The 21,684-nt window shown below is 35.5% G+C and overlaps 1 protein-coding gene across 3 annotated transcripts in view; it reads right to left on the bottom strand.

The window, feature by feature from the left end:
• Positions 1-8,751: 8,751 nt before the first annotated feature.
• ACVR1B (activin A receptor type 1B) overlaps positions 8,752-21,684 on the bottom strand; it is a 35,184-nt gene continuing 22,251 nt past the window's right edge. For 2 of the 3 annotated variants that reach the window (XM_070934859.1, XM_070934858.1), the window contains 6 exons: positions 19,870-20,100; positions 14,964-15,131; positions 13,726-13,882; positions 12,808-12,932; positions 10,369-10,499; positions 8,752-9,000 (listed from right to left, as the gene is read on the bottom strand). In XM_070934859.1, coding sequence (XP_070790960.1) covers positions 8,875-9,000; positions 10,369-10,499; positions 12,808-12,932; positions 13,726-13,882; positions 14,964-15,131; positions 19,870-20,100 — 938 coding nt within the window. In that variant the 3' untranslated portion in view covers positions 8,752-8,874. The remainder of the gene's footprint in view (positions 9,001-10,368; positions 10,500-12,807; positions 12,933-13,725; positions 13,883-14,963; positions 15,132-19,869; positions 20,101-21,684) is intronic. The other variant, XM_070934860.1, reaches the window with a different exon arrangement.

The raw sequence follows: 21,684 nt of genomic DNA, 5'->3' as shown, positions 1-21,684 counted from the left end.
CTTATGTTCCACTTCTGTCTACTACTGTTGATTGTTTTACAAATATTATATAGGGAAGAGAAATAAAAGGGCAGAGTGATGTCTTATAAACATCTTCATCAGAATTGTGCACAGCCATAATAAAATAGTTCTTCAGAATTCATTTCGGAAACCCAGATAACATTAATTTTTATAGTTTAGGGATTGAAATCCATTCAGAATATATATACAGTAGCTTTAAAACATTTATGTTCAGAAATGTCTTCATTCTCAAAGTAATTTAAATTTACTTGAATTTTAAATCCTATAATTTCTCTGAGACTATTTGCCTAATCCTGCAACTTTACCTTATTCCATATTTTACATGTTCTATGTCCAAATCATATTCAGAGGGTTATAAAGGGTTACAATATAGATCACATGAAAATCATGAGACTAATTTCCATGTGATCTATATTGTAACATTTTATAGTCCGTTGTTATTTAACACCTATAGCAGATTAATTCATACATAACTTTAAGAAATAACATGGTTTATTTTTGGTTTAGTACGATGTCTGAAACCAGCTTAAGAAATAAACCATGAATTGTTTTTGCAGCAAGTCGTATCTGGAAATTAGAACAAGGTCATGGTTAGAACAACTGACTTATCATAATCCTGTTTTGAGTCCAGAGCTACAACTTTTGTTTCTGGCATCAACAGATAATTGAGGAAAACAAGCCAAAAATTGGAAAACACATTTATATGCTTATCTGCCAGATCAACTCTGATTTACTCCTAATTTATCCTAGCCTCAAGAGCTATATGTTAACACATCCATCAACTCAGAAGCATACTTGTCGTACTGGAGGTTCTACAAAAATTGTGATCAACTGGTCACACTTCAATCTATTTGTTAAAATATCAACCAAATATGCAACTATAATTGCTGCTCTCTACATGTTGTATGGCTTCTGATGAGGGTGTTATCATGCAGTTCCCAGTATTATTCTGTGCTTTCTTCTTCTTGTTGTTGCTGGGAGGAAAAAAAAGCTACCAAAAGGGGGTAAATTCCATATTTCAATATCTTGTTATTAGCAATTCTTTGTTTGCATCTGAAGGCACCAGTAGTGAAAGTGTACACTTGTTTATAGAGAAAGCTTGTGATGTATGCTAGGGACTGTAGCAGACTTGATTATTCCATTTTTTTCCATACATCTCTGAACAGAGTAAGAAGGCACAAAGCTCCTCATTCATATGGTACAGAATTAGATGCCCAATATGCCTATCTCCCTACAGCAGTGTTTCTCAACCATGGTAGCTGGAAGATGTGAAGACTTCTAAGTCTCAGAATTCCTCAGCTACAGCTACATCTTCCAGTTGCCATGGTTCAGAAACACTGCCCTAGAGTAAGCTTTAGTTTCCCCTATCCCTTACTAGTCTGCCTGGGTCAAAGTGTAATTACATGGAATTAACCTTGAAGCTGACAAATTGATCCAATCCCACATTTATACCATTTAAAAGTTGAAGGATTTATTACAGAGGAGTTGATCAAAACATATCAGAGGAAGAGTACAAGCAACAATAAAAATCAATTCACAAATATTCCCTAACCTACGTGTAATTGTTGCACCCCTTTTTAAGGTGACAGTGTTACAACACTGGCAAAAAATAAAGGTCCATTTCAGTCATGAGTTTTTTTGTATGCTACTCCTATCATCCTCTTCCAGATGAGTGCAAAATATTTTTGAGAATATAAAACTGTTCAGTCCTGCTATATAGTGTTTGCTTGTCTTTGCTTGGTTGTTGATTCAGATGTGATAATTTTCTCATTCTAAGGCTATTATTCCCTTTATGAGCTGTTTTAAGTACATTCTAGGATGTTTTTACTGGGAATTCTTTTCCAGATTGTTGGACCTGACATAGATTCAAAATATGTAGATCAATATCTAACCATCTTTCTCCATTTTTTAATCTCTTAAATGGATAAAGAGTAAATCAAAAATTCTCAAAAGAATGTTTTGAAAAATAATGTACAGTAGATTAACCCATGACGATTGTTCAGCATCCTTCTGGCACTCCAGGGGGAAAGCAGAGGGCACTAGTAGTTGGCCAATCCCACAGCTGTACAGGGCACAACCGTCATGTCCTGGGAACATGTTTTTTTAGGGCAAGATTAAAGCATAACTCAGAAAATAAAATCCCAAATTTGTGAGATAATCCATTAAGCAGAACTTCATTAACACTGAAATTCTACCCATGCTTTACATGTAAGTAAATTCTCCTAAGATGAATGACACTTGTTACCAAAACAAAAACAAGAAGAAGGCCAGGTACCTTGAACTTTTCACTCTTTCACATTTCTGGTTCTTTGGGCAACGTCAGAACTTCCCTAGAAGTTCTTTCACATATGAATAATCCTGAAGCGCAAGAACTCCATTAAAGTATTCAGGTAGCCCTGAACTTGCAACTATTCACTTAGTGATGGTTCGAAGTTAGAATCAATTTTTCTAACTTGACAGTGACAGTTGTGAAAGTGAAAAAAGTGACTTACAACCAGTCCTCATACTTACAACCATCACAACATCCCAATAGTCACATAATTAAAATTTGGGTGCTTGGCAACCGGCATGTACTTATGACAATTCCAACATCCCACAGTCATGTGATCGCCATTTGCAACCTTCCCAGCCAGCTTCCAACAAGCAAGGTCAATAGTGGAAGCCAATTCGTTTAATGATCACGATTCACTCAACAATTGCAGTGATCTGTTTAACAATCGTGGCAAAAAAGTCGTAGAATCTGGCCGGATTCATTTGCTTTGCTTAGCAAGGGAAATTTTTGCCCCAATTGTGGTCATAAAATGAGGATTACCTGTATTCTGAAACTGATCCAATTCAAGCCCTAACATTTGCTTTATTCTCATAGCACAGTTCCAAATAGTATTGACAATGTAATTTTTTCCTATAGTAATCTTTTATACAATTATTAGAAACATAGCTTCATGTAGCTCAGTTATATCTTTGAGTTATCTTTATGTATTTTTCTTTCCATTCTCTTAGCCAATATTAAAATTCAAGCGTGTAAAGTACAGTATAGATAAGTCAGAACTGAAACATAGAAAGTCGTAAGAGTTTATGTGAATAAAAACAAACTTTTAATAATGTACAACCAAAAATTTGACAGCCTCATTCTTATATTAAAACAAAAGATTTCTTTCCTATATTACATCTATTTACATTTGCATACTGAGGAGATAAAGTGTCTAAGTGGCTATTTTACAGTCTTTCTCTAGTAAAACATATAAAACCTGAAACAAATATAAAGGTCAAGAAGGAATAATTTTTTGGGACAAGAAAGACAGAAGAAACAATAGTACCAAGAATGATCTATTCTGAAGCCGGTGTGACCCCCAACTGTAAGTCATACCATATAAATTTTGGAAAAGATTAAGGGCATTGCAAATGCAATTTTCTCTTGGGAAATTTCATATCAAGACTCTTTAGTGTTTGTTTTGATAAAGTTGGCTGATGTTCCCCAAATGGAATTTAACATGGGGATTCTATCCTGCTATTTGTAACCCCATAGCTGGGTTATTTGGCCACTGGATTAAATTTCATGAAAAAAACCTCAAAGTACCATGACAGTTACTGGTTTAATTTGCAATGGAATCTCCTACTAGTTTTACTTTTAAGTAACTATGAAGGAATGGTTAGAAACATTAATGCTATTGTTATCACATTAAAGAGAATATTTGCTCCTCTTAGTCAAAGATGCCAACTGCAGTAGCTAACTATCACGTCACTGGATTGATATAGACACATCAAAGAAATGTCTTAAAACACCACCCAACTCTGCTTTATTAAAATGGTGCAATTTGAGGGCCCTTTTTTGAATATGCCTACAGTCTGAAATCAGGCAAATGTTCCTGTTTTCTATTTAGGAAAAGCAATTCTTTGGTAATTTTTACTTTGTCATGATAATGCAAAATAAATAAATAAATAAATCTCAAGAGTCCAGTTTTGCTGGATTAATTTGAGGGCTTCTTTATGAATAAAATGGTTCTTGTCCTCTCTGGATTGGATGCCAGGAAGGAAGAGCCTATTGTGGGGCCTGGGATGCCACCAGATATGATCTGGATTATTTTGAGCTGGTGGAATCCAAGGAAGCAGACAGAATCCTCTGTAGTCTGATCACCTACCATTATGTTGTATTCCTTTGGCTGGCTGGCTAGGGTGTGATCAGCCGGATCTGGGAGATTATTTATGATTCTTTGAGAGAGAAGCTGATGCTGCCTGCTTTGAGGGGAGTAACTGAAAAAGAAAAACCTGGGTTCAGCTGTGCTTGATAAAAGTTTGCCCTATGTGTAGTCTACCCTTCTTAGGAACAGGTGTTGCAAAATAGTAGATAATTAGCTAGAGAAGATCCTAGAGGAAGCAGATTATCTGGACCTTGTTCAGTCAGGATCCAGACCTGGTTATGCGACAAAAATGGCACTGGCTTTCCTGATAAACTTCCTTTAGATGCAGATGGGGTGAGGGGACAATGCCCCCCTTGGTTTTATCAGAACTAAGCAGTGTACAAATGCCATCAAGACTACCATGGTGTCCTTCTTACAGGGAGTTTGAGGCACCATTTTACAGTAGCTCTGCTCCTACCTGAGAGTGTAGTCAGTCAATGACTTGTGGGAGATGCACTTAAATCCATGAAGTTTTAGTGTGGGATCCCTCAGGGCTCCATGTTGTTTAAAATCTATATGAAACTGGTGGAACAGGCAATTTACTGGCTCAAGCTAAGCTGATAAATAGCTTCAAATACTTTGGAAGCGTCATCTTAAGTGATGGTTTTTTTGGAGAAAGAAATCGACTCCAGGATCAGCATGGATAGTCAAGCACTGGGACAGCTGTGTACTAAAGTGCTCAATCAATACAGCATCCATATCTCCATGAAGCAAAAAGTCTAGAGAGCTGTGGTTAGCCTGTCCCTCTTATATAAATGTGAGTCCTGGACTCTGCATCGAAGATACATCAAACTGGAGAAATTTCACATGTTCACTCTCCAATCAACCCTTGGCATTCATTGGCAACACAGTCTCCAATGTGGAGGTCCTGGATTATGCGGAGTCCACCAGCACTGAGTCCCTAATTATGAGAGGTTGGAGATGGGTGGGATATGTCCTCAGCATGGATGACTGCTGTATGCCTTGCCAGCTGCTCTACTAGAGCTTGAGAAGAGACTTCAAGGTTGACCATGCAAGCTCTACATGTGAATGAAACCCTATGCCACTGTGGCACCCAACCATGGGAACTAGAAGCCACAATTAATGACAGAACATGCTGGCAAGTCCTGTGCTATGAAGTCTTCACCAGCTTTAAAAATAAGGCGCCATCAAAAACTGAAAAAAAAAAAAACCCTGGGCAGCAGCAGAGAATAACACCCACACTTACTACAACAATGGACTTCCATTGCTCCCATTATGTGCTAGACTCTGTATTTCCAGACTGGGACTGCAGAACCACCTCTGTGTCCACAGATGAACTCTAAAACAATGCTCAATTATACTTCACAATCCTACGGACATTTTGAACCAGCATCGATGAGGTTTGGATGGAGCAAGCTAACATCAAATTCTGCAAGGCAGGGTTGATAATGGTCAGTAGACCACTCTGGACTGCATTATCTCCCCCTGAAGGATGTGGTTGTCAATTTGGGATCTGCATGGATTCACAATTCCTACCTAAATAACTGGTGGAAACTGTGGTCGGGTGGCTTTGAACTATTTACAATCCTATATAGAACAGGATGCCTTGTCTTCAATAACTCAGACTTTGACTACTACTTGACTACTGCAATGTGTATTACAATGAGCTGCCTTTGAAGACAATCTGGAAGCTGTACCTGATACAAAATGTGGCAGTAAGATTATTGGCAAGACAGCCCCATCTAGCCAGAATTACACCTATGTTAAGATCCTGCATAGGTAGGTGGTAAACTTCTGGGCCAATTCAAAGTGCTGGCCATTAGCCAACAGAGCCCTAAATGGCACATGGTGGAACACATACAGGCAATATTATAACAGTGTTCACTGGTTTAGTCATCAAGAAAGGATCTGTGAAAATTGACTCCCTTTGTGAAGTTTACAATATCCTCCAACTCGGGGAATATTCTCCCCGCAAAAGTACATGCAGTCCCCACCTAATGTAAACAGATTAAAGCTATTTTATTTCAGTGCACTTTTGATCTTGGATGACTGTCTTATCTTTTTATTTCTGCTCTCTCTAGTTATTTTTTTGTTATTGATAAGTATTTGAATTTGACTATTGTTATAGGTTGGGATTTTTTGTTTTGATGTTGTACAATCCAGTTTCTTATGGGATTTGAGCAGATTACAAGCTCTATTAAATAAATAGCCTTTCATGAAGAATTAGAACTGCTTTATTCTGAGAAGGAAGCTACTGATGTAATATTTGTAGCAAATTACCATAAGGCATAATTGGGGGAATTCTACTCCAATTTAAATTGAATACACAAAACAGGTTTATCTGCCTCTAAGCCGTAGATCTAGGAGTAAAATATCAAGAAGTATGCAATACAAATAGTACACACATTTTGGCAAAATTATTTATCGCTAAGGAATACTTTGAAACAAAATTGTTTAAGGGAAGTACACACTTTTTAGCCTGAAGTTAATTTCATGTCTATCACTTAAAATCTTCAACTTATCTATGAAAATCAAATGGCTCTTTTTAATTGGAGGTGGATTTGACAGTAAATTATACACATGAACATTTCCATTACCTGAGCTCCAAGTGTAAATCTTCGTCATACATTGTTCTCAATTCCAACTCCAGCAATCATAGATGCCATTTCTTATTTATGAAAATATATGATTAACATAAATTTCAAGGTGCCTTTTACTTTAGATCAGAAATGCAAGGAAGATTTTAGTAAATGGTGTCCCTTTGCTAGAGATTTGTGGTGGTCTCTGGCTCAGAAATGATCAGACCAAAATAATAGAAAAAGGCAAGTTTTACAATCAGAAGCACAAATCCCACAAATGCCTACAAACAAAAGCGCCTGAGATTTTCAAAACACAGCATTAAAGGAAGCTACAACTTGTTACAGACCTAAATGAACATGTCAAATTGACTCCAATACACAATGCAACTCTGCAATGTATATAATACAATCAAAGATACAATAAAGGTTAAGGGAGAGAAAAGGAAAGACGAACATATGCCTATTCTGACAAACAACAAATACAGAATGCTTTATATTCTTATAAAATCCCCTGTCCAAGAAGGGATAACTCCTCCTCTTAGTAGTCAAGGGCTCATGGTTTATATAGAAACAGTTCCAGTGTAAAATTGAGCTGTGTGCATTTCTCAGTTTTTTTCTTTTTTTGCAGTGATTTCTTTATAAACAAATGAGAGGTAATTATCTATTTTATAAACAATAGTAAAAAAAGTTAAAATCCAGCCCCTCCATTAAAATAAGAATTAAAAAAATTAATCAAACCACTCCAGTTAAAAGTTATGGCTTCAGGAGTTTCTCTCAAACACCCAACCTACACATAATGGAGTTTCTAATGCATTATTTGCATCACAATACAATCTCAGGCTGTCCCCCCCCCCCCGCACAAAAAGATATGACAGCCTAATCAGTTCTACTATGCCCTGATCATTTAATTCAAACAAAATGCATGCAATTAATCCATTCCCAATCCTTCCCTACCCCACCCCACCCCACGCCCAAGTGACACAAAGTAGCTTCCAGAATAAGGGAGATCATATTATATTTATCTATCTATATACACATAAACGTACGTACACACACACATACACACACACGCGCACACACACACATCAGCTTTATTTTGCAGTCATTGTTCCTTGAAAGGACAAATGTTGCCAGGAAGTCTCTGAGTGCATATTTCTCCATAGCCATTTCATTCGGCAGAGAAATGTAAAACACCAGAGTTGTTCTGCCAAAGGCACCTTGAGAAATGGAAGGGCAATGATCCTATATGGTCAATTTTGTTTGTCTTTCTTTAACTAGGAAAGCACCAATTTCAGCAGATACCCAATTCTTCCACAATTCTTTCTGCTTGCTAGGTAATCATTGCTACCCATTATGGGAGAATTTTAAACTAAAAAACAAACACGCACAATCAAAGTATTTTCCCTGCTTTAAAAAAAGAGAGGGGTAGAATGGCAGTGGAACCATTTGTACGGTGCCCCCCAAAAGTCTACTATTTACCAGGGCAGAACCCTACTCCTTTCTAGTGAGAAGACAGCTCATTATCAGCTAGTGAGAAATAGGGAATTAGCACCTGCACTTCACAAAAGGACACTCTACACTTTCAACATGCACAGGAGCACAAGCAGACACAATACACACCTACAGGGCAAAGGGATGCACACCTTTGCACATGCACACGCTGTAGTTCTGGCTTAGGATCTACTGAGCTAGAAAAGGGCCACTATCTGGCCAGACAAAGTGCACACAAGGTGCCTGTGTGTACATGTCAGTCCTCAAAACCTTCCCCTTGCCACACTTTTTAATCCACAAGAAAGTATCATCTTCTCCCAAGCCATAAGGCTTTCCCTAATCAGCACATAACTCAAATTTACAGGGATTTCCATAAGAGAAACAAGGTTATATTGTGACTGACATTCTCCTATACAAGCCCCTCAGAACGCTCTCGAGAGGAAATTCAAAAAAGATGCATTTCACTCTTGAATGAGGAAATGAGTGAAGTCTCTAATGTCGATCCTCCTCACCTGGCCACCTGCAGGCCAAGCTGTTCAGTTGATAGCAGCAGGCTGAATACAAAGACGAGGTAGGCCTTCTTCACCACATCAATTCTCGCATGGCAGCTTTTTGTGCACTTTCTTCAAGATGGTGCTTGCAGTCTAAATTTTCACATCTTCCTGGATACTGAGTTGAGAAAGAGTTTTCTTGATGCGTAAAGCTGTTAGCCGTGCTGCTCCATTGGCATACCAGCACTCTCGCATCATTTTTCCCATAATTCGCAAAGCCTGGGAACATGGGGAGAATGGCATCAGGAGAAATCTCTTTTCAACAGATCGAATCCATTTTTTTTAAATCCATGAAGAGTAGGCTGCTTTTATGCTTATGATGCTGCTTTGTGCTTATTATTTTTTTATTAGTATGCATTTAAAACTGCAGTGGCATCATATTTTCTTTTAGGATTTTTTAAAAAAATCTAGTCAAAATAAAATTCAGTTTTTGCCAATTGCCTCCTAAAAGAAGCAAAGATTTGTCTTTCACAATCATGAAAAAGACAATTCTTTGCTACTAACTGCATTTCCACAGAACTCAAGTTATTTTTAAAAACTATGGTTTGTTAAATATTCCATACTAGATAATTACTATGCTATAATTTGGAGGTTTTTTTGCTTTGTATTATATGAAAACCAAGGCAGAGCCAATCCAACTTTTTAATACTTTGAAGCTGAAATCTCCACTTGAATTTTGTCTTTTGCATATAAACTATTCATTTTTATCTTTCTTCAAACAAGTAAAGAAAATTTGAAAAAATGGTTGTGTTTAAATACTATGTCTGGCTATAATGTGGTCCTGCTTGGTTTGGCTTGAAATGTGTGATGTGTGAATCTAATGTGTGTTATTCAAAGTGCCACAATTATGCAAATCTTAGCTTAGTGCAATGTATAACCTAGTCCCGTGTTGGTAAACCTATGGAACGCGTGCCAGAAGTGGCACCCAGGATCATCCCGTGAGGAATGTGAGGCCTCACTGACTCCTCTTCCGCATTCCTGTGCACACACACGCACCATCATGCGGCAAAACCCGGAAGAGCGGTGTTCCGTCATGCATGCGCAAGCCGGCACCTGAACGTCCGGGTTCACATCGCGCACAAGCGCGATGGCCAGCTGTTCGTCTGGCGCATGTCCATGCCAGAAACTGGACATTCAGGAGCTGGCTTGTGCATGCGCGATGGACTGCTGCTTTTCCAGGTATCGGCACTCCTGCGCACGCCAAGGCCAGCGGGGCCACATGGTCCAGGTGGGATGGTTTTGCGTGCCATTTCCGGCATGCAGGCTGGCACGCGGTGACGCAAAAGGTTAGCCATCACTGACCTAGTCCATTTTTAACTGACTGCCTAGAATTACAATCAAAGCCAGAATTCTAATATATTTCGTAGAAAATTCTTTTTTGTATGTGTGTATTAACCTATAGATTTCACAGACCTTATTCAATAAGCCAGAATAAAATTGATAACTGGGGTTCTTTATCCAATTGCTACCAAGATTTCATGCCAACAGTTTGCTGAAGCTTTCCTTGCCCGTCTAGCTAATATGACAAATACTATATTAAGAATTATGCTTTACGGCATGCTTTTTAGTTTTCAAGATCAACTGTACCTCATAACTCTGCCACCAGTTGGGAATGTTCGGTCGTAGTTTCTGTTCACATACCACTTTTCGCATTTCTTCAATGGACGGGTCAGAGGGCACAAGGTCATAGTATGGGAGCTGATATTCTTCATGAATACCTAAAAGGAAAAAAGAGAAACAAGCTATTATTTCTTATGAAAGTATCTTTTACATAGGCATAATAGTATTAATGATATAGGATGAACAGCCTGCAAAAGGAGCAGGAAGTATCATACATGGAATTTAGCAGTGAAGCTGATATCTGATATTGTGTGCAAATTGGTTTTCAATAATAATAAATGATAATTATATAACAACAATATGTGCGCAGGAAAAGTCTGTAGCCTGCTTCTTTAATATTTTTATTACCAAAATAGAAAACAATATAGAAAATAAGAAAAAAGGAGTTATATATATTCAGCAAATATTACATGAAAAATACTCTTGATGATCCTAGAAAAAACAAGAAAATTATTATCCACTATTGTATTCTTAACTCTAACAGTGCATTACAAATATTTTTTCTCCTAAGGAGATTATAAATAATGGCCAAGTTAAACCTAGAAGTAATACATTAATCTTTCAGTTTTGGTAGTTAAGGGCTTGCCCAATATACAGAATATACTATCCAATCCATATGAAACTATTTTTCTTAGATTTCTTGCAATGAAATTATTAAGATCATTTTAGATTTTATCACAGCTCTTTCCAAACTATTTCACCACTTTTTCCAAACAATTTTCCAATATTACATATCATGATAACAATGACCAAAATCTTTCCCTCCTTTTAAACACAAATTCAAAACATGTTTATGTTCATTTCACCTTCCGTATTTGGGAACCAGTGATTTTCCTGAATAAAGAAGACAAATACTTAACAACTACTACACAGTTGTATCTTGCACAAAAATCTTCAATGAGAGATTAATTGCCTATTTTATTATATACACCACTTAGAATTACTTTGGTGATTGGAATGGCATAAAAGTAAACAAACAAGATTTTTTAAAATGCTCTTAAATTTACTATTTCTTATCTACGGATGTTTTTTAAAAATACCTAATTTGTATAATATAAAAAGACAGTTTTTAAAAACAGGAACTTGCTCTAGCAAGATTATTCCTACAACTACTTCCTTTGTTATTCCAAAATTCTGATTTCAATACTTTTTTACAGAGTACTAATAACAGTTATCTGAGTTACCGTTTTAATATTTCAATTATATTTTTATCCTTTCTTTTTAATCAAAGTTATTAGTTCTATCCCTGAGATTAAAGAGTTGTGTTATTAGTCTGTGGCAGAATAATTATTTTATCTTATTTTAAAGTGTGGCAATTTAAAAACTCAACCATGGAAAAGAGTACTTTTTGATTCATTATATTTAAGTTGTCTTTTGTTGCATAGTTCAGTTCAATTTATTTGATTTAGAAGCTGTCTGACTGCAAAATCTTTCTTCATTACATCCGATTCATTTTTTAAACTGTATAAGGCTTGTCTTCTTTGTCATGGATCTTCTTTTTGTCTAATTTAACTTTGAATGTGTTCTTTTTTTGCTATATAGCATTAAATGTGAATTTTTCTTATACAAATGAGTATAATTCCAATTAGCATATTCATTTAAGTATCTACAGTCTGTGTAAGCATTTCAATTATACTATTTCATGTTATAAATTTAAATTTAACTTATTTTAATGAGATCTGACCAATACATGCATAGACATTTAAAAACTTTGCCATATGTAGTTTTATTGAGATGTTGAAACAGTAATATGCAGATACAATGCACTTTTAGCAGACTTTCCAGAAGTCTGGAAAATTTTGAGTCTGGAAAATTTATGTTTCTTACTTATCTTTTGTCCTTCCTCTTTTCCATTTATGTAAATTTAAATAATACTTTTAATAAGCGTAGACTGTAACTATGATCTATTTTCTGCTTCCTGCTTATTTCCATTTAATAAACAATATTGTTTTTCAATTGATGACAAAAATGAATTATAATCCTCATAACTGGTTAATAAAAATATAGTAAAAAAAATTAAATTACTTTGGAATACATTCTGCAGTCATTCAGATTAAGGAGGAATGTTTTTTTTAATACTTTATGACATACCACCTCTGTTAATTAATATACCAAAGAGAACAAAAAAATACCAATTAATGTTAATCCTGAACTGTAGCTTTGTGGTCTGAACCAATGACTATCATTTGAACATATTAAAGAAAAGTCCTACTACAATGCTAAATGAGTGGACAGAAAGTCAGATTTTGAGTCAGCAACTTTATTTGCTTTGCATTAAAATGTATTGAATTGGAAAATCTGAAGCCAATAGAAAACTCTTTAACTTTTATGGGAGGGAGGGGGAGACAGAGAGGGAGGGAGGGAGGGAGGGAGGGAGGGAGGGAGGGAGAGAGAAAGATCTATTACCTCCTGAGTTGCACCTGCGCGCAATTTCCCAGTAAACCAGGCCAAGGGCATAGATATCTGCACACTTAAATGAATCAAAATGCTTCATGTTTATTGTTTCATCAAGAACCTCAGGGGCCATGTAACTGTAGCAAAAGAACAATCAGTTTAATGGCAACTATTTGAGACACATATGCCACTTATACAGAAAATGATGCATCTATTGTCTACTATTACGAATAAGAACAAAAATTCATTCAACAACTTTGAGGAAAGCCTATAATATTTTAGAATGTTTTATATTATTTGACTTTCTGTTAACAGATTTTTAAAATGTTTACCAACAAAATCAAGCTAAAAAGAATGATAATTTTGTCTTGCTAGATAGCAGCACTGTAAAGGTTTTCTTGGCAGGAAAGGTGAAGCAGGAATAGAAACATAAGCAATCATTCTACAAAACTTCCTCGTTTGTCAAGTGATTTGTCTGATTTGAAAGAAGAACATATTAAAACACAATGCAAATTTTAAGTATATAGTTCATATAGATAAAAGACAGTTTCCTAATTAATATGTGTTCAGCTATCATTAAAGATTATTATTCTCCTTCTACAATTCACCATTTAATGAACTGCTCAGGTTTATAGAAATGTTAATTACGTTTCTAATGCACATGATTTTGTTAAAGAATATTTTATGCTGTAAAGTATCTTATTGGGAAACTCTTTAAATTTCAGAAGTAATTTAACGCTCTAATTGATTCACAAATACCCAATTCTAATGATGCACGTGGAAAAAACTAATTAGAGTTAACAGCTAATGGCTAAGAAAATACAATTCTAAAAATGAAGCAACCAACAGGCTACAGAGAAAGGAAGCATTCAAAATTACCAGCTGTATCTTTATATACCCACCCCTGTCAGCTCAGGTATAATTACTCACCGTTTTGTTCCAACTCTCTGATTAGGGGCAATATCAATTGTATCAGTAACAGAATCATGGCGGACAGCTAGACCAAGGTCTGCAATGGCACAAGTTCCATTCTTCTTCACTAATATATTTTTGGATTTCAAGTCACGATGTGCAATCCCAGGTTTTCCTAACAAAGGATGAGAGAATGAGTTCTGTTTATACACTTCGATCAAGAAAAAACAAAAAAAGAGTCCCATGTAAAAACCTTGGCTAAGTCATGATAATGTTCATCCGAGATCTAGAAATTGTCATTTATCCTGAAGGGAAAGAAAGCAAGATATTTTGTCCGACTTCAACAATGTAAGTTGAATGGGTCTTCTACTGCCAACTCCTCCTAGATTAAGACAATATAGTACAGTTCATATATACTATTTCTATCTTGTTAAATCCCCATTTAAAATGTAGGATGAAGAACAAGAATTATCTATTCTCATTTATATCCTTCCTTAGCACATCAATCTTGATTATCTTAAAGTACAATTCCTCATTACTTTGAATAAGAGAAACTATGCTTAACATCAGTTCATTAAACAGAATCTCTAGCCCATATATTCTATACATCTCTTCCTCTTAAATAAACAATATCAAATTTCTAAATCTTCTCAATATTAACCTATAGGCTAATTCAATCCAGCAAGGTTGGCATAATGCAGGTTCCTTTCATTAAACAATATGACCAATTGGGACCCTGGAAGTGTATCTTCTTTGTAGCAAACTCTACTCTTTGGAATGCTTTTTCCCTGAGAGGCAGCTGGCCTCCATTCTGCTGTTGTTTTGAGGAGCCATGAAGACCTGGCTCTTCACCCAGGCTTTTAACAAGTGAGAATGAGATCCCTTCCTTCATTCCTCCTAGTCCAGGGGTGTCAAACTGGGGGCCCATGTGCAGGCCACGCCCACCCCAGCTCCATGAAAGGGAAAAAATGTCACAACTTGACACCTCAAGTTTGACACTCATGTTCTAGTCTGTTTTGCTTGGCACTTTTTATTGATTTTATTGCCATTTTTAAAAAAATTGAATCATCCAGAGTCATTGAGAGTTGGGCAGAACACAAGTTTAATAAATTATCATTGTTGCTGACATTGTTGCTAAATTCTTTTATATCAAAAGAATTTATTCTCTTTTTCAACTCCTGTCTATGAATAATAACAGAAGTTTGTCTTTCTAATTTCCAGCTGTTCATTATCAAATATACATTAGTACCCCTTACCTTGAGTCCCCACAATTTCCATGTGCAGATGTGCCAAACCACTGGCAGCAGACAGAGCCAATTTAATCATCCCTTCAATAGTAACAGTATATCGGTTGAGGTAATCAAACAGAGAGCCATGCTCATGGTAATCAGAGACCAACCATAATTGTGTCCAAGTGCCATTATCTGTTGGCAATACAAAAAAAAGGAAAATATACTGAAACAAGAAAATAACAATGGTCTTTTTTAAAGATGTCATTGAACAACAGCAGATTCATTACTGCTTGCTGCTATTTAGCATAGTTCAGAAATATGTTATATTTTAACTGTATCTGTGTAGCTATTTATTGTGGGATTTATACTAACGCAAGTTTGTACTATTCCTTTTCCAGTTTAATCCTCACAATAATCAAAATATTATGATAGAGATTGGATTTATTTTTTAAAAAAGGGAAGGAATATAAAGTTGACTTAGCTCTTAATGGATTTTCCTTGAACGGGACTCAATGACAAATTGATTTTTAAATATGTATTTATAGATAAGAGATAAAATTATGGGAACAACCTATTTTTTGTTATATTTTCAGAAAAAGTGATAAAGAATTGTGTTAAAAGGAAAGAAATATGAAACTGGTTTATTTGATTAATGTTAAAATATATACATTGTTATTTTCTCATAACAATGGATTTTGCTGATTAGGACTAAATGAAAAGGCTTTAAATTTTGTTTATAGATAAGCAATGAGATATGGGAATAATTTTTGTTGTAGTACAGAAAAGGTGATAAGTTATTGAAATTGCACTTGTTTTAATGAAGGGAATATCTTTTTATATTTTTCCCTTTTCTTTACACTTTACCCCTTTTCCTTAGTTTGTATTTATTTTGTGTATATTTATGTAATTTTAATAAACATTATAAAAAATATCTCAGATGGTCTGTACCAGTTTTTTTAAAAATAAATTTTTATTTTTAAATATACATCAATATCAATACATGAACAGTGTGGCCCCTGGGTATAATTCATTTTGATACAAACATCAATAATGATAATCATAATAACTGTTGTATTAATCAAACTTATATAATCCTAGAATTTATATACATGGTTTTTTTAAGGTAATTATTCAATATTACAATATTCCATTTTAATGCCAATAGTGTTATAAACATACATAGTAATACCATCTTTCACCCTCTAGTCTTTCCCATCAAATTGTTACTTCTATTATATAAAAAGGAAGGGGAAAAATTATATCTGCTAATATTCCCCCTAAATCACGTCACTATTACTAATTCTAATATACAAAGGTGTGTATTCTTATTTCTTCCTCTATAAATTTATAATCAGGCCATCATTATATTAGAAAAAAAGAAGAAAATAATCTATAATAATTTCTATCCATTGTCTCTTGCCCATTTTAATACTTCAATTCTTATTCGTTTTTTGGCTTGCCTCCCATATTCCTGTCTTGGGTCTTTATCTCTATCAACATCTGTATCTTCACCATTCAGACTGAATATTTCTCCCATCTCCTTAACTGCCAGGGCTCCAGAATATCCACCCACGCCCCTATCTCCCTTTCAAAAGTATCTTCCCAGTTATCTGATTCCATTTTTAAATCTCTTAAAGTGCTTTCCCCTTAGTTTATTTCAATAGTCATTATTAACTTTATCATCTTCTCCTTCCCATCTTTTGGTTTTGTTTCTGATTTGTCCGTTCTGTCTTTTCTTCCATTCTTTCTGCTATCTCCTCTCTTTCCTGGACTCTTTGCTCTTCGTTCATCATCAGTTGTAGTATATTTTCTATTTTCCCATGTATGCCTTGCATTAGGTACTTTATCTCTCTATGATTCTTTTCCATAGTACTCCTAATGCTTTGAAACATCCACTCCATTTCTCTTGAAATCTCACTCCTTTCCCCTGATGAAGCATCTTCTCTTAATTTAATAAGTCCCACTCTTACTCAAATCCAAAAGCAATATATTCCAGTCCAATGTTACTCCTCAGAAAGTTCAGTAATCATAGTCCTTTACATCAAGGACTATTGTTAATCAATTCCATTTAAGTAGTCCAGGAAGCTTCCACAAGTCAAAAATCACTTTGCTTTACTTAAAAGTCTTCCTTATTCTCTTAATAGGATCTCCAGTAATCATAAAGTAACTAGTTATAAAACAGTAGGTGTCACCACAATCCTCCAGATTGATGTTATTTCTCTCATCAAAAAGTTTTTTTTTAAACTTGTAGGGGTCTGGTATATTCCATTCACCAGTAGATGGCGCCCTCAGCTTAAGTTTCAGCATTGTTTCAAGTCTTATAGATATAATTAATCCAAATTTAGTTCATTTTTTGGGAACAAAATCCATTATTCAAGTAGATAGTCCAGAGTTGTTATGACTTTCCAAAACAACACCTACCTAATTTAAAAATCCAGATTTTCTATGTTTTAAAAGGTTTTTCGCTTTTCTCCTCTTAGTTCCTTTCTTTCGGGTCTAGGATTTTTCTCTCTATGGCAGTTTGCTGCTTTAAAAAATAGTTCTAAGAGTCTTTTCCTGGATTTTCCTCTTTTTTTTTTTTTTAAGGTTAGGGTCTAAATAAAAAGGAATCTTCTTCCCCAGCTCCAATCACTGTTAATCTGCATCGCTCCTGCACATTTCTTTGTTGCCTTGGCTATCCCAGCTTCGTGGCAGCCATGATGGCTGCCTCTTCATCGAGGGACAGGGAAGAAGCCCAGAGTCCAGAAGGAGAGTTGCTACTCTCCCCGAACTACAGGGCGCCCCTCTTTTCTTCACCACCCCTACAGGGTAGCTTTAGCTCCTTTTGGAGCCTCCAACAAGAAGTCGGCGTGGGAGCACAGAGACCTGCTCCTCATATCTGATACCGACGCGAAGTCAGCCGGAAGTCGGTCTGTACCCAGTTTTTATGTTCAAGTTTGTCACTGTACAATGCAGCTAACTAATCCAGGCCTATATACTTCTCTTCACAGAATAGTGATTGCGGACTGTTTTTGTGCCTATAAAAGGCAGAAAAGATAGCTTGTTTTATTGTAAAAGCAGAGAATAATAATGCTTAGGGGATGGAAATAGAAAAGCTGATTCTTGGGTTTGTCAGTCTTTGCTCCATTAGAAGGCAGTTAAAAACTAATGTGCAGGAATGTTGTCATTTCATACAGCATTAGATTATTGAAGCTTGAAGAGCTTCAGAATAATGTGCTTTTCTGGATACTTTTATAGATGTTAACTGTGCCTCACAGCATACACTTGAATGTAATTAGATTGCCAAGTTATTTTAATATTGTTCAGTCTTGAATTCATCACACGGTGAACATTGTAAATAACTGATAGCCAAGCAGATATTCAGAGGTGTTTCCAGATAAACTTAACACATTTGCATGAACTGCCCAAGATCAGATCAGTTTCTCAATTTTGTTTTCTGTTTTTTGACTGGATATGTTTCCAGGTATGGAAATGCAATGAACAGAGTAAAGGAAGCGAATCTTAAGAGCTAATCTAGCACCAAACTATCATCAAACATATTTTGTTAGAATGTCTCACATTCAAGAATATTCACAATTTCAAATGTAGATCTGATAAAAAAGTACTTTTATGAAAGTAATCAATTAAACTTCAAGAACTGGTTGCCATCTCAAGGAAGAATATAATATTGTCAATCATACCTTGAATTACCAGTTTCTTTTTCTTATAATAGTTGCTTACTAGAAGCTAAAAACTGTTCATGCAGTTTATGTGAAAAGTAGGAAGTGAAACAAAGTGCCGGTTTTCTGCAGTCTAAGCCATTATAGCAGTTGTATTTTTCCTGGATAAAGATGTCTCTGTGATGGTAAGAGTAGACTGGGAGATTAACAATTCATCATTCCAAATTCTTACACACTTCTGACTGAGCCTCTATTTAAGAGGGATATAGGTCCAAAGTTGATTTCTTTCCTCCTCCATGATAGATGTGTAGCTCAAATCTATGTTTGGAATTCAATTTATTTAAATACCTAAGGGCTAACATTCTTGAATATTTTAGGTTAGGGTAATAAAGTAATCCCTACTGTTTATGAAATCCACAAGAGATAACTTTTTAATTATACATCATCTCAGTCTATTGTAATAACAAAAAATTGTCCTGGCTGTTCTCCTGTATGTAAACTTTAACATTAGAACTTCCAATTCATTACCACCTTTGATTTTTGACAATTCTCCAGTGTTTCATGTTCCCTCAGCCACCTCTTCCTGTTGTCAATATGTATTCCCTCTTGCTCTTAAAACTGACATTGTTCCTTTTTTCTTCAATGTTTACATCCCCACTTCTTAAGTAAATGTAAATTTTTATTTCTATCCAAGCTCCTCTCCCCCAAAATTACCTGCCAAAACTGTTACTATTTCTAGATTTCTAGCATCTATAATATTTTATGATATTGTATCAATACAGCCAACAGATATACAAACTTTATCACTATTGCTAAATAATCATGCAGCCTATTAATTGGGTTTAATTCAAAGCAGCATATAATAGCTATTGCTATATCATTAATACACAATAACTGAATTCAAAATCACATTTAGTTGTGGTTTTAAACACTGCTGTAAACAGTTCAGAATCAAGCATATGAACAAGCAAAGGTAATAATAGCATTTTCTGCCTTTTTTAGCTTTAAAACTGTTTTGCCATATTCTACAGATTGTTAAGTATGGGTGAGGAAAACTTGGAATAAGCCAAGAAGCCACAAACCTCAAAGCATATTCACAGATCATGCTAAGAGATAAGTCTTAATTTCAAGGTGACCTCTTTTGTAGTACATGCTAAATCACACATTAAAAAAGGAAAATTAGATTTAAGTATGAACCTATCATACATTAATATTAGGCTTCAAAGGCAATTGAAGTATTTGTTTGTTTATTTTATCAAAGCAAAAAATACCTTTGTTGTCTGCAGCAATAAATCCCAGAATGTTCTCATGGCGCAACATGACTGTTTGATAGATTTCAGCTTCTCTAAACCATGATCGCTCTTCCCGTGATGAGAAAATTTTCACAGCTACATCACCACCACGCCATCGTCCACGCCACACTTCCCCAAAGCGACCTTTGCCAATGATTTCCTGGAGGACAATTGTTCGAGCCACAGTACGCTGGACAAACAGTGGTAAGCCTGAAAGCAGAGAATGAAGGATGAAAACAGAGACAAAGCAGAAGATAATGACAAGAACAGTAAGTTCACCTTGATTTTATTATCCTTCAAGTACACACACATCTGATATAATTATACTAGATATCAATGTGACATTCTTCCCCCCCCCCCCCCAAAAATGGGAACATTCGCACTACTCAGGTGACCCTGAAGACACAGATAAACCTCCAAGTGGCCTCAACAACTCTCTAAAAGGATGCAAATGACCTACAAGGAGTATAAATCCTTCCATTCCTTACCATCCAGTCAGAGCTGAAGATGCTTCTTGGATGAGAAGTGAACCATCTTCAAAGAAAAGCAAGAAAATCCAGTTGCCTCTTGAAAAAGCACCTTTGGGACCTCTCTTAGATTAAAAAATAGATTATAAGATATTTTAGAAATGAATGGGTGTGTATGTCAGTTTTAGTGTCTGTTTTTTTTTCCAGGTATGCCACACCTTCAAACTTGATGTAAGCCCTACCTCTTTACTCAATTCATCAACTAATTGTGAAATATTTTGTTTTGAAGCGTCTCAGTTTTTCTTTGAATGTAATTTAAAAACTGGACCCGGATATTGGTCTCTGAACATTAGTACTACTGGTTGCTTTTCTCTTAAAGAAACATGGGGAATTTTAAAATTGATTAAAACTTACTGTTTTGAATCTATGCCTGTGGAATTGGAACTTGGACAATTTGTGGTGGGCTTTCATGAGAACACTTCGTTTTTCTATTTAATCCTGTGCTAATTGAAATGGATTTATAAGCAATCTAAGAAGTTTTCTGATACCTTTCCCTTTATATTTATTTTTAGATGGTGCTATTGACTAGAGTGCACAGATCAACTTGTAAGTACCACTAACACTAAGATATTCCACTTCATAGTGCTTTACAGCCCTCTCTAAGTGGCTTACAGAGTCAGCATGTTGCTCCCAACAATCTGGGTCCTCATTTTACCCACCTCAGAAGGATGGAAGGCTGAGTCAATCTTGAGCCTGTGAGAACTGAACAGAATTAGCCTGCAATACTGCATTCTAACCTGCACCACCATGGCTCTTAAGTAATCAGTTTATTATTGACTAGCTCAAAAAAATCACAGCATTTGGACCTGTGAGTTGGAATTCTTTAGGACTATGTTTGAAGAATTTACAATAAAAGTGACACAATCTATAGGAACTACATTTGAGATGCTGGAAAAACAACTGGACAATAAGTTGAATAAAATTACTGGTGAAGTTAAACAAGTGAATGACAAAATGGACTTTCTGGAAAATAGAATGGGGCCTAGAGATGCTTAGCTGGATAAAAGACTAGATAATATTATGTTATTGAAACACAGAGAGAAAGATTTTTAAGACTTAGAGCTATTCCCGAAAACCCTGATAAAAGTATAAGAAAGGCAGTAGTAAATTAAAAAAAAAGATGTTGATTAAAAAAATGAGTGTACAAGATCAAGAGAAAAACACTGGTTTTAAAATTAAGATGAATGTTAAATATTTGGGGATTACATTGACTAATATGAATTGCATACTGTTTCAGAATAACTATGGGAGAGTGTGGAATGACATT

Source organism: Pituophis catenifer, unplaced genomic scaffold (assembly GCF_029215685.1).
Source record: "Pituophis catenifer annectens isolate HBS135680 unplaced genomic scaffold, rPitCat1.0.hap2 SCAF_2, whole genome shotgun sequence".
NCBI classification, from domain to species: Eukaryota; Metazoa; Chordata; class Lepidosauria; order Squamata; family Colubridae; genus Pituophis; species Pituophis catenifer.
The sequence above is the reverse complement of the archived record's forward strand: the minus strand, read 5'-3'. Positions and strand labels throughout refer to the sequence as shown.